The sequence below is a fragment of the Echinops telfairi genome, unplaced genomic scaffold (assembly GCF_000313985.2).
Source record: "Echinops telfairi isolate 266 unplaced genomic scaffold, ASM31398v2 ScPeMD7_7410;HRSCAF=8448, whole genome shotgun sequence".
NCBI classification, from domain to species: domain Eukaryota; kingdom Metazoa; phylum Chordata; class Mammalia; order Afrosoricida; family Tenrecidae; genus Echinops; species Echinops telfairi.
The window spans coordinates 15,298,547-15,315,157 of record NW_022111310.1 but is presented as its reverse complement, the minus strand read 5'-3'; the positions used below and the strand labels follow the sequence as shown (position 1 = coordinate 15,315,157).

Sequence of the window (16,611 nt, the reverse complement as noted above, 5' to 3'; positions counted from 1 at the left end):
TACACACATACGCACACACAAATAGGTAAATACACACAAACACACTCACAAAAAAGGAGAAACTGAACAATGCACAGGTGTGCTCTAGGTTGGGATCTCAAGGTGAGTACAGTAAACGCTGAGCTGAGCCAAAATGCCACTGAGTTAAGCAGAGGATACCCGGTCAGAGGATGGTCACGTGGGATGGATCACACCAGGCCTGTGGTTTCACAGGATTACCAATTGGCTCTTCCCCAGATCACTACTAAGAACCCCCCCTGGGTTATTTCCACCTCAGTTTACTTCCTAGGGCCAAGGCTGGAAGACCACAATTAGCCGGCCACTGCTCTCTTGGTGCTTCCAGGCTAGGGGAGAGCAGGGCATTGAACAAGGAAACAAAGTACAGATGGACGTCTGTAAGGTTTTGAAAGAAAAGGAGCTAAAGGAAAGTTGGGAAAGCTTAAGTTGAAAAGCCAATGCGATCACCCTGATGAGCTGATTTTATGCTGACATCAGAGTATACAGTGATACCTCAGTTGCCAAATTCTGTTTTGCTCCAAAATCATGTTCAAACATGAAAAGTTTGAGAACTGAACATATTTTTTTTCCGTTAAGAAATAATGGGGGGTGGGGTGGGGTGAGGAGAAAGAATGGAAAAGCAAATCATTGGTTCTGAGGCCCCAAAACTACACTTATAAATTCACTTTTCCAGGTCTTTAACACAAAGTTAACAGCGGGCTGTGGAAAATACCCTCTAAAACTTCTGAGCACAATACATAAAGTACATTAAATACCAAAACAGGAGACCGTAAATAAAAGTAACATACTTTTCATTATGCCTTGTTGTTTAAAAACCTATGGATTTTCGGAATGGTATGCTAACATGGGCTTCCATTTAAAATCCCCATGAATATTGCCACCCAACTACAGAGGAATCCTGGGTTTGAGACGCTGGCGGGCTGGCAAAGTCTTTTCCTGCTGGGCACGTCCCCCCAGACAGTCCGGGGTTGCCACCATGGAGCTCTGGCTGGGGAGCAAAACCCTCGGCAGGCTCCACCTCTTCAGCAGACACAGCCACGGACGCCGGCTGCCTCCTCGGTGCACTGGGCCCTTGGCCACGGCCACGGTCAGCTTTGAGCCCTCCCTGCCCCGCACTCGCGCTGCACCCTCTTCATGAACTCACTCTGCAGACGCCTCCTTGCCTATCACTAGCCCGGATGTGCTCTCTCGCCTTCGACAGCGACTTTCCAACCTCTTTGCTGGTCTGAGTTCTTTGTTCCTGGCTCATCACTTCAGATCTATTGCTACTTTAGTCGCTTTATTCACATTTCTTTCTCCAAAGTGTTGTGATTTTGACTTAGCTATGTTGTAGGCAGCTGCCAAATTGGACAGGCCGGCGATAGGATTCCAATTTCCCAATGATTCCTTTCTTTAATTAATTAATTTTAATTAATCATCTTATTGTGGGGTCCTACAGATAATATAAGAATCCATAAATCAATTATATCAAGTAAACTTGTACACAGGCTGCCATCCTCACTTTCAAAACATTTCCTTTCGACTTGAGCCCCTTGGTATCAGCTCCTCTTTATTCCCTCCCTCCCCGACCCGACCACTCTGTGAACCCTTATTCTTATTACTTCTTTCCTATCTTACACTGCCCAATGCATCCCTTCACCTAGTTTTGTTATTTGGGAGTGCCCAGGGGGGCAATGCATCCACCACGGATCTCTTTCTTTAACGCCGCGTGGTGCTCGGTTGTCCTAGCTTTCCTGCTGGTACGGTTAACTTTCTTTGCCGTCGCCCTGGTTACAGTATTTTACACAAAAAGCACAATGACGAATGTTTTATGCTGCTAACACAAGCACTACATGTTGTCTGAGCAAGAATGACGCTTAGAACGCACGTCACCCCTTTGCCTCCGCGGTGAGTCACGACACGTGCCTCTCTCTAGGCCTGGACAGAATTTTCCAAGTTGGATTTTCGGTTGGACTACAGAGCAAAGTTACAAACACTGAGCAGATTTTTCTCGCTATTTCTGTTCAAGTAATGGAAAGATTTGAGGGGGGAGCCATTTGACAACCGAAGTATCACTGCAGTAGGTAGCCAGCAAGGCAGAGTGAGAAGAGAGCTCTGGGCAGAGGAAACGGTACGTGCAGTAGAGGAAAGCTCTGAACAGGTGTGTACCTGGCTTTCCAGGTACAGAAACATGACCAGAGGGCTTGAGCAGCCCCAGGAAGTGGACGCCCTCCTCGAGAACAGTTCAGGAAGAGAGCTCAGAAGTAGACCACATCAAACAGGACTGGGTAGTAGGCCATATGAAAAAGTTCAGATTTTTGGTAAATCTATTCAGTGGTTACAAGTTGCCCTGCAGTCCTCCTGGTTGGACATTTGCAGCCACCAGCAGCTATTCCTGTAAACAGTTACCAGTCTGGGACACCCCCAGGGCGTCACTGTTGCCTGGATGACCTTGAGTGAGATCTAGACCTCACTGGATTAAGTTTCCTGGGGTTATGGCAGGGGAGGTGGGGCGCTAATACGACGAGTCTGAGAAAGAAGAAAATGTTCTGAATTGAGCGTGGTGATGACTGCACTGCTCTTTTTAATATGTTTAAGCCAGTGGATTGTATGGTCTATGAATTAGCTCAATAAAACGGTTCAAGTAAATTTAAAAAATCAGTTCAGAAAGCAGGTAAATCATTCAAAAGTTCTACAAAGGCACATGAGATGATGCAGTTCAAGTTCACTCAGGCTGTTCTGTGGAAAACACCACAGAAGGGGGCAAGAAAAAAAGATCAGGTGTTCTAGTTTTTTGTTTTGGCTACGTGCATATAATGACATTTCCCATCAATGTCCTAGATTGCCCACTGACACCGATTGCATTACTACTGAATTTGTTGACTAATGAATGCTTGCTAATGCAGAAAATGAATCTGGCGGGAGCTAACCCTTTGCAGATGTTACTTTTAGTTCAGTTTTTGTGAGTAGTATCGCACATGTGCCCATACAGGCGGACGTAGGTCACAGTACATACCTGGAACACTGAGATAGCGCAAACACTGACCAGAATCACAACTCTGACGTCCACCTTCGGGGCCAGCCGCCGGCTGTAGTAGTGGTAGTAATGGCTGTAGTACTCTTCTGGGTGGTCGAGCATGTAGTCATAATCTTTTCGTGTGTCTTCATCCTGTAGGATACAACACAGTATCCAATTTTCAGAATACATTTCCTGGAATTGCCATAATTTAGAATCTGCCAAGTTAAAGCTAGGGTCGGTAATCATAAAGTCACTAAAGCGAGTGAAAGAACCTCCCCCCAAATGTCCATCACGTCAAGGACACGCACACACAGCTGTTCCGAGAACGTCACTTAGATCGAACGCATAATGCAAGCATCTCCCCAGACTCGTGAGTGCTGCTGTCAGCTCCAGAAAAACGGAAGCACTTCGGTGCAGATTACCCATGTTTTCCAGCCAGATCTGTGGCTCTAAGGAGGGTCCTGTGTTCCCACAACTTAAGAGCGGCTTGCTATTACCCTAATAACCGTTGATAAAAATATTCATGTCTTGTATATGTTAACAACCTTGAAAACAAAGTTTTCTGTTTCTAGCCATGATTAAAACAGCAAAACAGCAGATGGTGCCCACGGTGTGCCTATAGAGAGGAAATAAAACTCATCTCAATGGTCAAAGTTGACTGCAGTGGAATGGAAGGAGCATCGGTCAAAATCGAAGCACTTCTTCAATTTAACAGCTTTGTGACCCGCTGCAAAATGCTTAGCCTCTCTGAACCTTACTCTTGTTTGTTAATGAACTAGAGATAGTAACATCTGCCCGGATGATTTTATAGGAATGCTTTGAAATAAACTATTAGCCATTCTGTAGTCGTAACACAAACATGTACTACGTTAACAGTCACCACCCAGTTAGAAAACAAATGAATAGACAGATCTTTCCTACTTATATCAACATGTTGAAAGAATCACAGCATTTTGAAATGATGCTCTGATGCTCACCAATAAAACATTTCCTAAAACTGTCTTGAACGGTAAGCAGCTTCTAAGAGAATCTTCTATTGCCCGACATTGGCTAAAGAGTTTATTAAAGTGGCTATGGTTTGCTCTGTATCCTACAGAAACTTTCAGTTCAAATGCTTTCTTCTCTATAAATATTTTGAAACAGCAGTTCCTTGTAGGATGAAGTATTCAGCATTCATAAAACTAGATTCTAGCTAAAGGTAGTTTTAAATCTATACCTCGTCTTGGGTCACGATAAGGTCAACATGAGTCAGAACTGGTTTGGTCTGGCTTGTTGCAGACAGGCTCAGGAGTCTCTGCAGGGCTCCTTCTGAGCCTTCTAACATGGAGGTCTTTGATTAAAACAAGAAGCTTGCTAATGACAAAATCTCCTGTGAATCCATTAAAATCAGTACATATATTCTATGAAGAATTTTTACTTTAACTAAGAGCATTCTCAATGATAGTCATTCATTACATTTAAATTATAACTATTTTACCTCTGATTCTTCAATCTACCCAATTTCCCCAAAAGTTTCAGGGTCCAAGCTGACAGTTCCTTGTTCTCGGGGGTCAATCATAAGTTTTATGACTATTTTGGCCATGATCAGGGATCAAAGGTTGCTCACCTCCTTAGCATGTATTTAACCATAACCAGACTCCTCACTTTAGGGTTTATAGCTTTCTCTCCATCACTAAGAAAATTATCTTTAGGCTGAGACATAGAGAACACACTTCAGAAAGAATTCGAGGTTGGCATACATTGGTCGGAGTTACAAGTTCTAAACGGCCGAGTAACACCGACTCCTTAGTAACCCCGAACGCTTAGCACCGACCCAGTGAAGAAGACAAGGGCACCAGGAGGTGAGCACAGAAGACAAGACACAATTACAAGTATTGCCTTTCTTTCCGGGATTCCGTTTGAACTCGATGGACACATTATGATTTTGACAACTTATTTATTTCACTCCCACACATCGTAGAACTAAGGTATAGGCTGGGAGTGCCCACCCTCCCTGGGTCCCCAGTGACAATAAGGTCAACTCTTCTCGCCAGGCAAAAGACCTCTCCAACGGGTCAAAGGTACCTCCCACACTCTTTCTGCTTCCTCTGCCCAAGCCAAACATTTACATAGCAATTTCTGGAACTCCAGCTCTTCCTCTGTAACTGGAGAGCCCAGCCCGTTCTCCTCAGCCTCATCAGCTCCCACAAACACGACCGCCTCAGACAGGGCAGACCACTCCAATTATATTTATCATAGCACTTATCACACTGTAACGAACAGCATTGTGGAGAGGAGGGAAGTCATTAATTCCTATATACCCAAGGCCTAGCACAGTGCCTGGCATGTATTAAAAGTCACTTCAAAACGGAATGAAACTCTGTCAAAGCGCGCCTTTCACAAGCTTCTATCTCTGCGGCCACCCATGTCCCCATCTCACCAGCAAGGCTAGATAGGTGGTTATGTCACCACAAACCATCAGCTTGGTAGAAATGATTGATTTTATAGTTTATGGAAATATGCTTGTGTGGCTAAAATAGCTTAAACCTTAACACAGTTGAATAGCTTACCTTTCAATAAGGTAGTGCTTTTTCTTTCAGCAATTCTGTGGATCTTAAGGTCCCAGGGTCAGGAGATTCCAACTTCTTTCCAAACCAAAACCTTTATACTTGTTTCTTCCTCCTCTCTGTCCTGAGCCTCGGTAAGCAGGGCAAGTAGCGCCTGGTTTCTAATCTCTACAGAAGTAAGTGGTGCTTCTGCTGGTGTCCACTCCACTCCCAATCCTCGTGGGCATGGGCAGGAGGGCTGGAACATCACCACCAGTGTCTAGATCAGAAGTGAATAAGAGGGAACCCACAGTACTGAATCCTTGCCTCCTCGCAGAAGTATCACCCCCCTCCCCAGAGGCAAAAGTGTATTACGTTCTTGCCCTTGAAAGAGATAATGAATTGTTTGATCAAATTGCAATAACTTGATATTGCGGCCAGTTTTACATTACAATTTTCTATTACACAGAGTGTAGCAACCATTTTAAGATGGTAAAGGCCAGGACAAGAAAATATAAAAACCGACTAATGCTTTGCTCAGTCTTAAATGTGTATTAACCCTTTTTTCAAAGGAAACACATACAAGTCATCCTTTAAAAAAAAGACCCCAAAAACGCTGTCCTCCTACTAAAAGGGAAGAGATGAACTGTCCTGGTTTCTCTGGTTGCCCCCAAGTGCCAACTCACTGGTGGCGCCTGTCTCTCGCGGGCTTCTCAGGCTGCGCGACCTGGCATGTGACCTACAGAACTGGTACGGCTCGCATCGTGTCGGTCCTGCAGCACCTATTTCTCCCGCTCTCCTGAATGTTTTCTAACAAGAACACAATGTCTTAAATTCAACATGCTCAAAAACCAGGTGTGTTCCTCTGGCTTTCAAATAATAGTATCACCATCATCTGCTCAGTCGCCTGAGCTTTTAAAAATTACTCACTTTCTACTTGGGAAATAGTTACCTACATACTCAAGTATAAGCTGACCTGAATACCAACCAAGGCACCTAATTTTACCACAAAAGTTACATTTAAAATATGCTGAAACGCTCGGCGTTTATGCGAGTATATATGATATGTTGGACATCAGGCCCTGTTAAATACAAAACCCAAACCCAAACTCACTATCACCAAGCTGATTGTGACGGAGCGGCCCTCATAGGACATAGGAGAACCGGCCCTGTTGGTTTCTGAAACTACATTTGTAGGAGAATGCCTCATCTTTCTCCCTTGGAGCAACTGGTGGTTTTAAACTGCTGACTTTGTGGCTTACCAGCCCAACTTGTAACCCAATATGAAGTAGAAGACAAAAAAGATGATGTCTTGGCCACAAGAACCATCCCACCTGTAGATGATTCCACCAAGCGAAAAAGCACAATTTAATGTGTTACGGAAAATGGAAGAAAAAAAAAAGGCTAACCCTGCTCAGAACCATTGTCAATGAAAACTAGACCTTAAACACAAGAAGATGTGGAATTTGGGGGCAGCAAATATGCGGGACACAGTGAAGCTGGAGTCCTGGGAAAATCTGGGGAGGAGGAGTACATGTGGCTATGTAGGTTTGGTTGAGAGCTGTAGATCTTACGTCCGTGCTACTGGGTGTCAGGTCTGTGCTGCTTGAAGAAGTGTTTTAAAGTCATGAACAACAGCATAGAGTAGCGGTATACCGCTGGGAGGAAAGCGGTATACCATGAAAGTAAAGAACGGTGAGGGAGAAAAAGAGCTGAGAGAGCAAGTAGAAGAAACAGGATTTGGTGATGAAAAAGCATGTTAGAATCAAAGGAGATGCTGCGCATGATACTCAAGTTTCTACCGAAGGTTCTATTGTGAGGACCACGCTGTCGTTCACTAGATTAAACAACGAGAGCAGGAAGAAAATGGGGTTGAAGAAGATACAGGGGGAAACAGTGGCAGATGTTGAAACTGTAGGGGCGGGACCCATTTCCAATGGAAGCCTGGAACTCCCAGAGATGATCTATCCATGAATGTGGTGTGTGTCTCTGATTATCTTTGACTAACCTATTTTACTAGTTAGAGACAGTTTGTGGAAAACTAAGGCAGGTAAACTGTGACTGCTGTGTGCGGCGGGGTCACTTCCGAGTCACAGTGTCACTCGGAGGACAGGTCGAACTGGCCCTAGGTTTTCCTAGGAAAGGACCGTCTTCATAGCAGTGGGCGCATCGCCAGGTCTTGTCTCCCCCAGAGCAGCTAGTGGGTTCAAAATGCTGCCATTTCCAATAGCAGTGGCAGGCTTAACCATCGTGTCCCCGGACTCCTACAAAGAACGTAGACCCCGGACGTCTAAAGAGAACAAAATAGGGGTCTTTGTGCTGTTGTCAACATCATCTACGATGATAATCCTGCACAGGCTAATTGGAAACATCAAGCGCTCGGTGTCCAGCTAGAACGGACCCAGGTCCATTCTGGCAGAGGATGTCAGTGCCAGGTACTTACAGAACCAGAAGGGAACACTGGTATGTAATCATCCGTGCGCACAACTGGAGAGTAAGGGCACTCACAGCAGAGACAGCCAATGCCCCCCACACACCGCGGTGCCCTCTGGGGGCCAGGGGAGAAATCACTATCAATCATGTCACTTGCTCCCACTAAAGTCTGATAAGTCCTAACAACTCTTACTAACATTTCAGATAGTCATGGCCAATCAGAACTGTGGTAAGAGCTGATGGGCCATCCCTTAGTTAATTAGGCTGTTTATCACCATCACAACTGTAACCAAAATTTACATCATTTGGTAGTATTTTTATGAATTCTCAATTATTTTGAACGACTCATTACAATCTAAATCAACGCTAGAAAATGGAAATAGCAATACGAATGCCTAGTTTACATATACATGGATGTTCAGAAGTGATTCTTGGTGGAGAAAACACGGATGCACTAGCATACCTCACCAGCCAGCACTTCCTGCCTGGCGCAAGCTTCCTGTTTCGGCTGATCCAGTTTTCTCTTGACCAGAAATGTCCCTCATGGGTTCTCGATCCAGTTCAAACAGTGCATTATTTCCCAATCCACCAAGAAGAAATCATTGTTCCCCTCAGTACAGCAATAGTTTATACATATCTTTTTATTATGTAACTTAAATAAATAACAACCGTACAATAAGTGTCTATCTCCCTGGCTACGGGTAGGAGAGGAAAGGCATGGCCTGTGCCCTTTTCAAGGTTCGGGACTCCTCCCTCAGCCTGGTTATCAGCACCGGGAGACAGCTGAGTGACAGACCGCTCTAAGGAGCGAACAATAGACAGACTCCAGAAGCTAGCTTGCACTCAAAGATCCCCAATGTCGAAGACGTGTCACAAGAATCAGCAGTCTGACGAGAAACCGACGCTTCCCTTCCAAGACAAGGTGAAGGAGAAGGCTCTCTCCACGTCCTTCCACTTATTAGGCAATGCTCCTGACAGCCATTAGCTCTGACTATGGCCTTCTCTGTGCCCCTGCACAAGGTCGGGGTCTACCACGTCCCCATGTTTACCATCATAGTTTTTCTATGTGCATCACCTGTCTATGTCTACCCCATTCCTCTTAGCTCCTGCAACTCATGCCTGGATTTTAAGATGAATGTTCTCACTTAAAAACCCTCACGGCACGCTTTCTCCTTAAAGATGGACCAGAGATAATTTTCCTCTCATGCAAAAATACATTTTTTTAATATATCCAGTCTACTTTATCTGACTCCTCAAAACCACAATTAGCTTTGAAGTAGCAATGCAGGCATGTTACATAAAAGCCAGAAATCCACTTTTGATTTCGAGTCCATCTGAATGTCTTCAGATAAGCATCTGTATTTAATAAACATTCATTATTTGATGTGCCAGACACCGTGCCAAGTGTTAAGGACATACTGCAGAAAAATGAAGAACATGGTTTAGTGCAGTGTGATAAGTGCTATTATCCACCTAAAAATACTTAAAACCAAAACCAAGCCCGCTGCCCGTGAGTGGATTCTGACCCTGGCCCTCCAGGGCAGAGAAGAAGGGCTCCATAGGTTTTCTGCCGCTGTAAATCTTTCCAAAGCAAACCACCTCTTCTTTTCCCCACACAGCTGTTGGGGGGCTGGAACCACCAACCTTTTTGTTAGCACCCAACTTAACCCACTGCAACATCAGCTCCTTTAAAAACACGTACACAGACTACATTTTTCCACTCTGTGATCCAATGTTGACAGAGCGAGTAGTTGTCCATTAACGTAACTTCAAGAGTCCACGACTTCCCTGAATGTCAGGAACCAAACACACTAAAAGGTGACTATGCTAAAGCAGCATGTGAAACACCACTGTCAGAGCTCTCCTGACCTAGAACTGTAGCTGTCGGCACTGTGAGCCATGCGTGGCTGTGTGAAGGCATCTGCCCCGTGGCTTCTGCCTTCCCTCACGACCCTTACTGCTCTGCTTTCCCCATCTCTCCAAGCACATCCTCGGCACGGCTAAGCAGATAAGGACCAGCTATGGAAATCCAAGTCCTCTGCTGGTGTGGTCTGACCCGGAGTACGTGAACCAGAGCACTGTACTTATTTTGTTGGAACTACCATTTCAATCGCTCCCTGAAACAGGCATTTATTGGACCAAGACCTCAGCATCATAAATCCACCAGGTTTGCACGCATGCAGTTCCCATTTTGATCACACACGTATTCTCAGCACTGGGAAATCATTAAGTATGATAAGTTTTGTGGCATGCCAATGTAAGGTTAGGATAGGCCATAGGTTTTAAGATCAGATCCACTAGCACGTAAAATCACACACTAAGAGGCTTGAACGGAACAACAATGAAAGAATTGAGGAGGCTCTTAAAAGAATGTGCGTGGAGGAAAAAGGTTCCTGGCTCCAACGATTTGTGATTAAGCCATCCCAACTTCGAGGAAAGAACTCATTTCTCGGTTTAAGTGGAGAGGAAATGTTTTGAGAATGATGAGGGCAATGAATGTACAAATGCGCTTTACACAATTGATGTATGTATGGATTGTGATAAGAGTTGTATGAGCCCCTAATAAAATGATAAAAAAAAAAAAGAACTCATTTCTGTTAGATAGTGTCTCAGATGTAAACTACCTAATCATTCTATAAAACTAAAATAAAGCCCGCTTCCTCTCCATAATAGAGATGATTAAGATGGCTGAAAGGCAGCCACGTGGGACATATTCTTCCTAGTCCACCTGCCCCCGCTCTCTTGTGGGTTCCATAGTTATGTATACTCTTTAAAGGGCTTGCTGTTCATCTTCATGGAGAAAGATAAAGCACAACAGGAAGCAAACAGAAGGACTTTTTTTTTTAACTTTTAAGTTTCCCGCTGAGGTCTTGGCTCCGCAGTTCCTGCCTCGATGAGGCAGTACCTGGACCTTCAGACTGCTGCATCTCGTTTGTATTCCACTCACTACCACCTCCCTTCTTCCTGGCCTCCCTGGGGCAGAGATCACCTGCACTTCCTTTCTTTCACAAGTCCTTTTCCACCAGGAGACCGTAACCCATGTGAGACAATGGCTTCCCCACTTCATCGCAAGAGGATCCTTTGGAAAGCCAGGCCCTCCAGACGGGATGACCCTACTTCATTAGATCTTTGTACTGTCCAAGAACTAAAACCGCTGGCAAATTCTTCACAACTCCCCGTTACAACAAATGAAATCAGACCACCCAATTTGTCTTAATGCCTTCCATGGTGAACCAAAATCTTCTCCACCACTGGGCATCTGCATCGAGAAAGAGTTCCTGGCTTTTTCCAGACTAACTAAGGGTCCTGTGCACTTCTTGTCCAAAGAAAGCCCCTTCAATGAGCTCACTCTTCTGTTTAAAACAAAGTTCCTGGAGGCCCTGGGCATGAAAGCGGAATCCATCTTGTGCCATAAATACCACTCAACTGGTCTCGGGCAAATCCCTGGAGGACATGACCCTTGATGAAGCCGAGGGGCAGCGAAGAAAGGAGTCATACAGAGGCTGTCACCATGGGCTCAAACCTAACAACTGCCAGGATGGCGCGGACAGTTGGGCACAGGGTCACTATGAATCAGAGCCAACTCGGTGGTACCTATCATCAAACATCTTTTTCCGTCAGATAATTTTCACTCCCTGTCAATCCCGTAAATGCTGTCAGGCAAGGGAGCTGCGGCACACTCCTCTGGACTCCAGCTCCATCTGCAGCTACCGTGACCTGCTAGTTTTGAACTGCTCCCAGTGTTCCTTGTGCCTAGTGGGCAAATTATCTAGCTCTTTATCAGCTGACATATCAGAGCTATATTTTAAGGACAGAAATCTTTAGAGGCAGCCAACTTAACCAAATGGTTGATTATTCTAAGTTGTGCATACCTCAATCGTACCATTGTTCCTCTTGCAGACCTGGCCACAAAAAACCTGAACAACGGGCTGAGCTCAGTTTCCCAGTCTCCACCCAACAAGCAAGCCTGGTCTTTGTGACCTTGAGTTTTGTGCCCCATTTTCCTCCCATTATATTCAGAACCCTCCAGTGCAATCCCTCTCAGATATTTGCCTCCGTTACCTATAACTCTTGCACTCCTTCCAGTGATTTCTCTGGCCATCTCTCAGCGGATATTGCCTTCCCTTCACCCAGGTTCTTGAACTCCACCTGATCTCCTCTGAATTAGCACGCTCTGTACCTACCCTAGTCCAACTTTTAGCTTTGAAACTGTCTTCGTTCTAAATGATGGCCCTGGTTCCCTAGTTTCAATCTTGTAGGGTTGTTTCACTCTGATACTTCTAGACCTTGAATTCCGAATGGCAGTGTCACGTATGTCATCTGAGAGTACCTGCTAATGTAGGTTCTCTAACCAAAGAACTCTCTAGTTTTTCTTGGAAGGCTGTTCCTTTTGCAGATTAGTTATTGATTTTCTTTTTTTCTTTTTACAATTAGCAAAGTGCTATTTGCTCATATTTTGCATTTATTCTTCAATAACATCCTTGGCTTGAGATTCTTTGCCATAGCCCTTAGCAACCACACAACTGCAACCAAACACTTTCCGGGGTTTTCCTTCCCTATCAGTTGTGCAGAGGCCTGCCCACTCTCCAATCCTAGCTTCTCGTGGTCATCCACGTTAATGAGGTCGATGTGGTGCTCGGCACACAGGGCCTCCACTCACTGGACATCCACAGGCTCATCACAGTTGGATGCAAGCACCCAAAGAGGAGCTTGGCGCTTGTCTAAGGCTTTGGCAGCTGCGCGAATTCCACGTGCTGGGCCATCGTGGATGAGGGCGGTCTTCAGCATCTCTTGTAAAGCAGTGTGAACGTCCGTGACGCCTCCAGCAGCAATGCCTTCCCCGGCCAGGGAGGTAGGTTCCGGGTGGGACCGAATCTTGAACACCAGAGCCTCTGGCTCCGCACAGCTCGGCGGGGACAGGGAACGAGCTATTGATTTCTTTTCAAGCATACGGATTTGGTCTTCCACTGATTCAATTCCACTCCTTTACTATCTATAGTATATCTACTCAGTATACTATCTATTTTGAATTGTTAATATGAATCTTCTGGAATTTTACTTGTTTTTGACAGCATTCTAATTTTTTGTTTATGCTGTTTTTTTCTGAATTGTTCAAAAGTTTTGTCTGTGCTTTCTTTTTACATCATCTGTAGCTTTCTCGGTCTTCCTCTCAAGCTGTGGGAAATACCTTAAGTATAATTCTTGAGAAGTCTTCATCAGGTAGTCCCAATGGTAGTTCTTTTGTCAGAAAGGTTCGCAGACTCTCTCTCTATACCTCTATAAATATACAATCTTATTGGGGGCTCTTACAGCTCTTATCACAGCCCACACGTGTCCATCGTGTCAAGCACGTTTGTACGTATGTCGGCAGGCTCTATATTTTTGGTCACTTGTTTGAGTCACTCTATCTTGCGTGTTTGTGTGAAATGAAATGATCTTTTGTCTCCAAGACATTGTGGTGATATATTTATATTTCATTAATGATTTATATGTTGGTGTGTACTTAGACACTCACCACCTGTCTCCTGGTAGGTGCGATACAGAATGGGAGTGTGTGTTCTCTTGTAGCATAGTTGAGGGTAGGTTTGGCTCAACTGTTGACTGCTGTCTCTCAATGATCACGTTTACAGGAGTACAGTAATAACCCTGGCCTAGGAGGTGGGGCTACAGGCGGTATGGGTGCAGCAGCTGGCCAATTAGGCAGGGTTGTTGACTCCCATCCAGTAGGATAAGAAAAACAAACAAATAACACAGCAAAAACAACAGTCTTTTGTATTCTTTGTTGAGCTTTCCCATGCATCTGTGTTGGCCTTTTAAAAAACTTTTTTTTTTTTTAACATTTTATTAGGGGCTCATACAACTGTTATCGCAATCCATACACACATCAATTGTGTAAAGCGCATTTGTACATCATTCTCAAAACATTTTCTCTCCACTTAAACCCCCGACATTAGGTACTCATTTTTCCCCTCCCTCCCCGCTCCCCCCACCCTCATGAGCCCTTGATAGTTTATAAATGGGTATTTTGTCATATCTTGCCCTGTCTGACGTCTCCCTTCACCCACTTTTCGGTTGTCTGTCCCCCAGGGAGGAGGTCACATATAGTTCCTTATAATCGGTTCCCTCTTTCCTACCCACCTTTTAAAAAACTTTAAACTGATCTTTTACAACAGATCTGACCAATGCAAGATGTCATTTTATTTTATTCGACTGCTGCTGCTATGGACACCGACTGTGGACCCGAGTAAAATTCAGGCCTTGAAAACCTAAGTGTTTTCTCTGTCATCATGGTGCTGCTTAATGGTCCAGTTGGGAGGACTTGTTTTCTGTGTTGAGTTATAGTCTGTCCTGTAACAACGATGATCTTCACCTTTATGAGTTTCAAATCCTCTTCACCTTCAGCAAGCAAGACAGCGTCACCTGCATATTACAGGTTGCTTATGATTCTTCCTCAAATTCCGATGCTGTATTATTATTCATATAATCCAGCCTTCTCAGGTTACTTGCTCAGCATAGTTTAAATAAGTTTGAAGAATGCACCCCTGATGCACATCTTTCTTGATACTGAAGCACACACGATCCCCTTGTTTTGTTCTAAGGACCATCTCTTGGTCTCTAATTTCCACATGAGAACAACTAAGTGTTCTGGAATTCTCAGGCTTCACAATGTTATCCATAGTATGCTATGATCTACACGGCTGTACACCTTTGCAGCCAATAAAATACAAGTAGATTATCTTTCTAGTACTCTCTTTTAGCTAAGATCCATCTGACATCAGTAACAATATTTATCATTGTATATCCTCTTCTGAATTGGCTTGAACTTCTCACAACATCTGCCCAATGTACTACTGTTTTTAAATTTTCTTCAGCCAAACTTTACTTGACATGATGTTGTTCAGAAATATCTGCATTTTGTTGAATCAACTTTTGGGAGTGGGCACAGATACAGATCTGCTCCAGCTGGTGCATCAAGTCCACCTCTTCTAAATTTCTTGGCACAGTTGAATGGCCATCTCCAGCTCTGCCTGCACTTGTTGAAAACATTTCACTTGGTATTCTATCAATTCTCGGAGCCTGGTTTTCCACTAATGCCTTCAGTGCCACTTGGACTTCAGTGGAGCTCAAGAGTTTTGTAACATGTTGAGCAGGACAGAGGCCAGGTCAGCCCAAGGGGCTGAAGGGCCAAGGGTCAGAGGAAGGCCTGCCTGCCAGCAGAGCAGAAAACAGGCTGACCTGATCAGAGAATTGTATCCTGAGTCTTGTCCTGATCCTGTTACCTTCAGTAATAAACCCCAAATTGTGGGTCTGGTCAATGAGTTCTGTGTGATCATTGAAATAAATTATCAACCCAAGCAGAGGGATGGGTGGTATCAGAACTGATAGAAGGTCAGAGAGGAGGTATGTCTGATCTCCACTTCATATGAATAAGGCTTAAACTGTTGAAGGCCAGATGCCCCTGGTGTAGGGAGACTCATGGAAACATGAACTTTAAGGAATGGCCCTGGGAAGAGAAACTTCTGATTCTTAAAAGATTGCATTGGTTATTGTTAACTGTAATGGCTGGGGGAGAAAAGCGATGGGAGGGGGGGAGGGTGCTAACCCTCAGAGCTAGAGAGCTAAGCCCCTTCAGACAGAGCACCTTCCACTGTCTAAGGGAGGCATGGGATTGCTTAGGGGCACGTATCTAAAGAGCTCTGGAACACTTTCCCGGGCAGGGAAGAGACCAGGCCAGGGTCCAGAGAGAGGCATGTCTGTCAGCAGAGTTTAAAATAGACTGTCCTGGTTAAACTGTATACTGGGTCTTTCCTAACCCCGAATTGTACGTAACCTGTTACTTCCCGAATAAACTCCGTAAGTCTGAGTCTGGCCTGTGAGTTCTGTGTGGCCACTGTACTGAATGATCCAGTTTGGCGGAGAAACCGAGGCCGGTAAAAGGGGAGTTCCCTTCTCCCCCTCCTGCAGTTTGTGAAGGTCAGGCCCCTCTGCCACGCCATCTTTGCAGCGGTTGGGCAGCAGGATGGTTGGTCCATTCAACACGCTCAGGAGGAGGGAGCATGCTGTCCCCTTCCAGGCCGGACAGGGGTTCCCACCCTTGTCAGTGGGCCGCGGTAGGAAAGGCAGGGGGGGCCCGGGTGGTGCGGGCACCGCGCGGAGGGGCCGAGGGGACTGGCGCTGGGGTCCCCGAGGCTCGCGCTCCGAGAACCAGCCGGGGCGCGCGGCACCCGCAACCGACGCTGCGGGCCCTTCCCTCGCCAGGCTCACCTTGAGGGTCTCGTAGGCCGTGGCCACCAGCAGGAAGGCCTCCTCGGCGCTCTGCAGCGAGCCGCCGGGCCCCTCGAGGCCCTGCTCGGGCCGGTAGCGGTCCGGGTGATAGCGCAGGGCCAGCTGGCGGTAGGCCCGCTTGATCTCCGCCTTGTCGGCCGCGCGGCTCACGCCCAGCACCTCGTAGCAGTCCCGCACGCCGCAGTAGAGCCCCTCCAGCAGGGCGCCCGCCGCCCTGGCCAGCAGCAGCGGCAGCAGAGCCCACCAGCAGGCGCCCACGGCGTCGGCCTCCCCGCGCCGGGCGAACAGCAGCGCCATCGCGGCCGCCACCGCAGACCCGCCGCCCGAGCGGACTTCCCCGACTGCGCGGCG

General features: G+C 45.9%; 1 protein-coding gene and 1 pseudogene across 1 annotated transcript in view; both read right to left on the bottom strand.

Moving 5' to 3' along the window:
- Positions 1-16,557, bottom strand: part of DNAJC25 (DnaJ heat shock protein family (Hsp40) member C25) — a 23,475-nt gene extending 6,918 nt beyond the window's left edge. Inside the window, exons 1-2 of the mRNA XM_004710949.2 lie at positions 16,240-16,557; positions 3,014-3,166 (exon numbers count right to left, since the gene is read on the bottom strand). Of these exons, the coding sequence (XP_004711006.1) occupies positions 3,014-3,166; positions 16,240-16,557 (471 nt within the window). The remainder of the gene's footprint in view (positions 1-3,013; positions 3,167-16,239) is intronic.
- On the bottom strand, positions 12,437-12,924 carry LOC105979371 (annotated as a pseudogene).
- Positions 16,558-16,611: the final 54 nt, after the last annotated feature.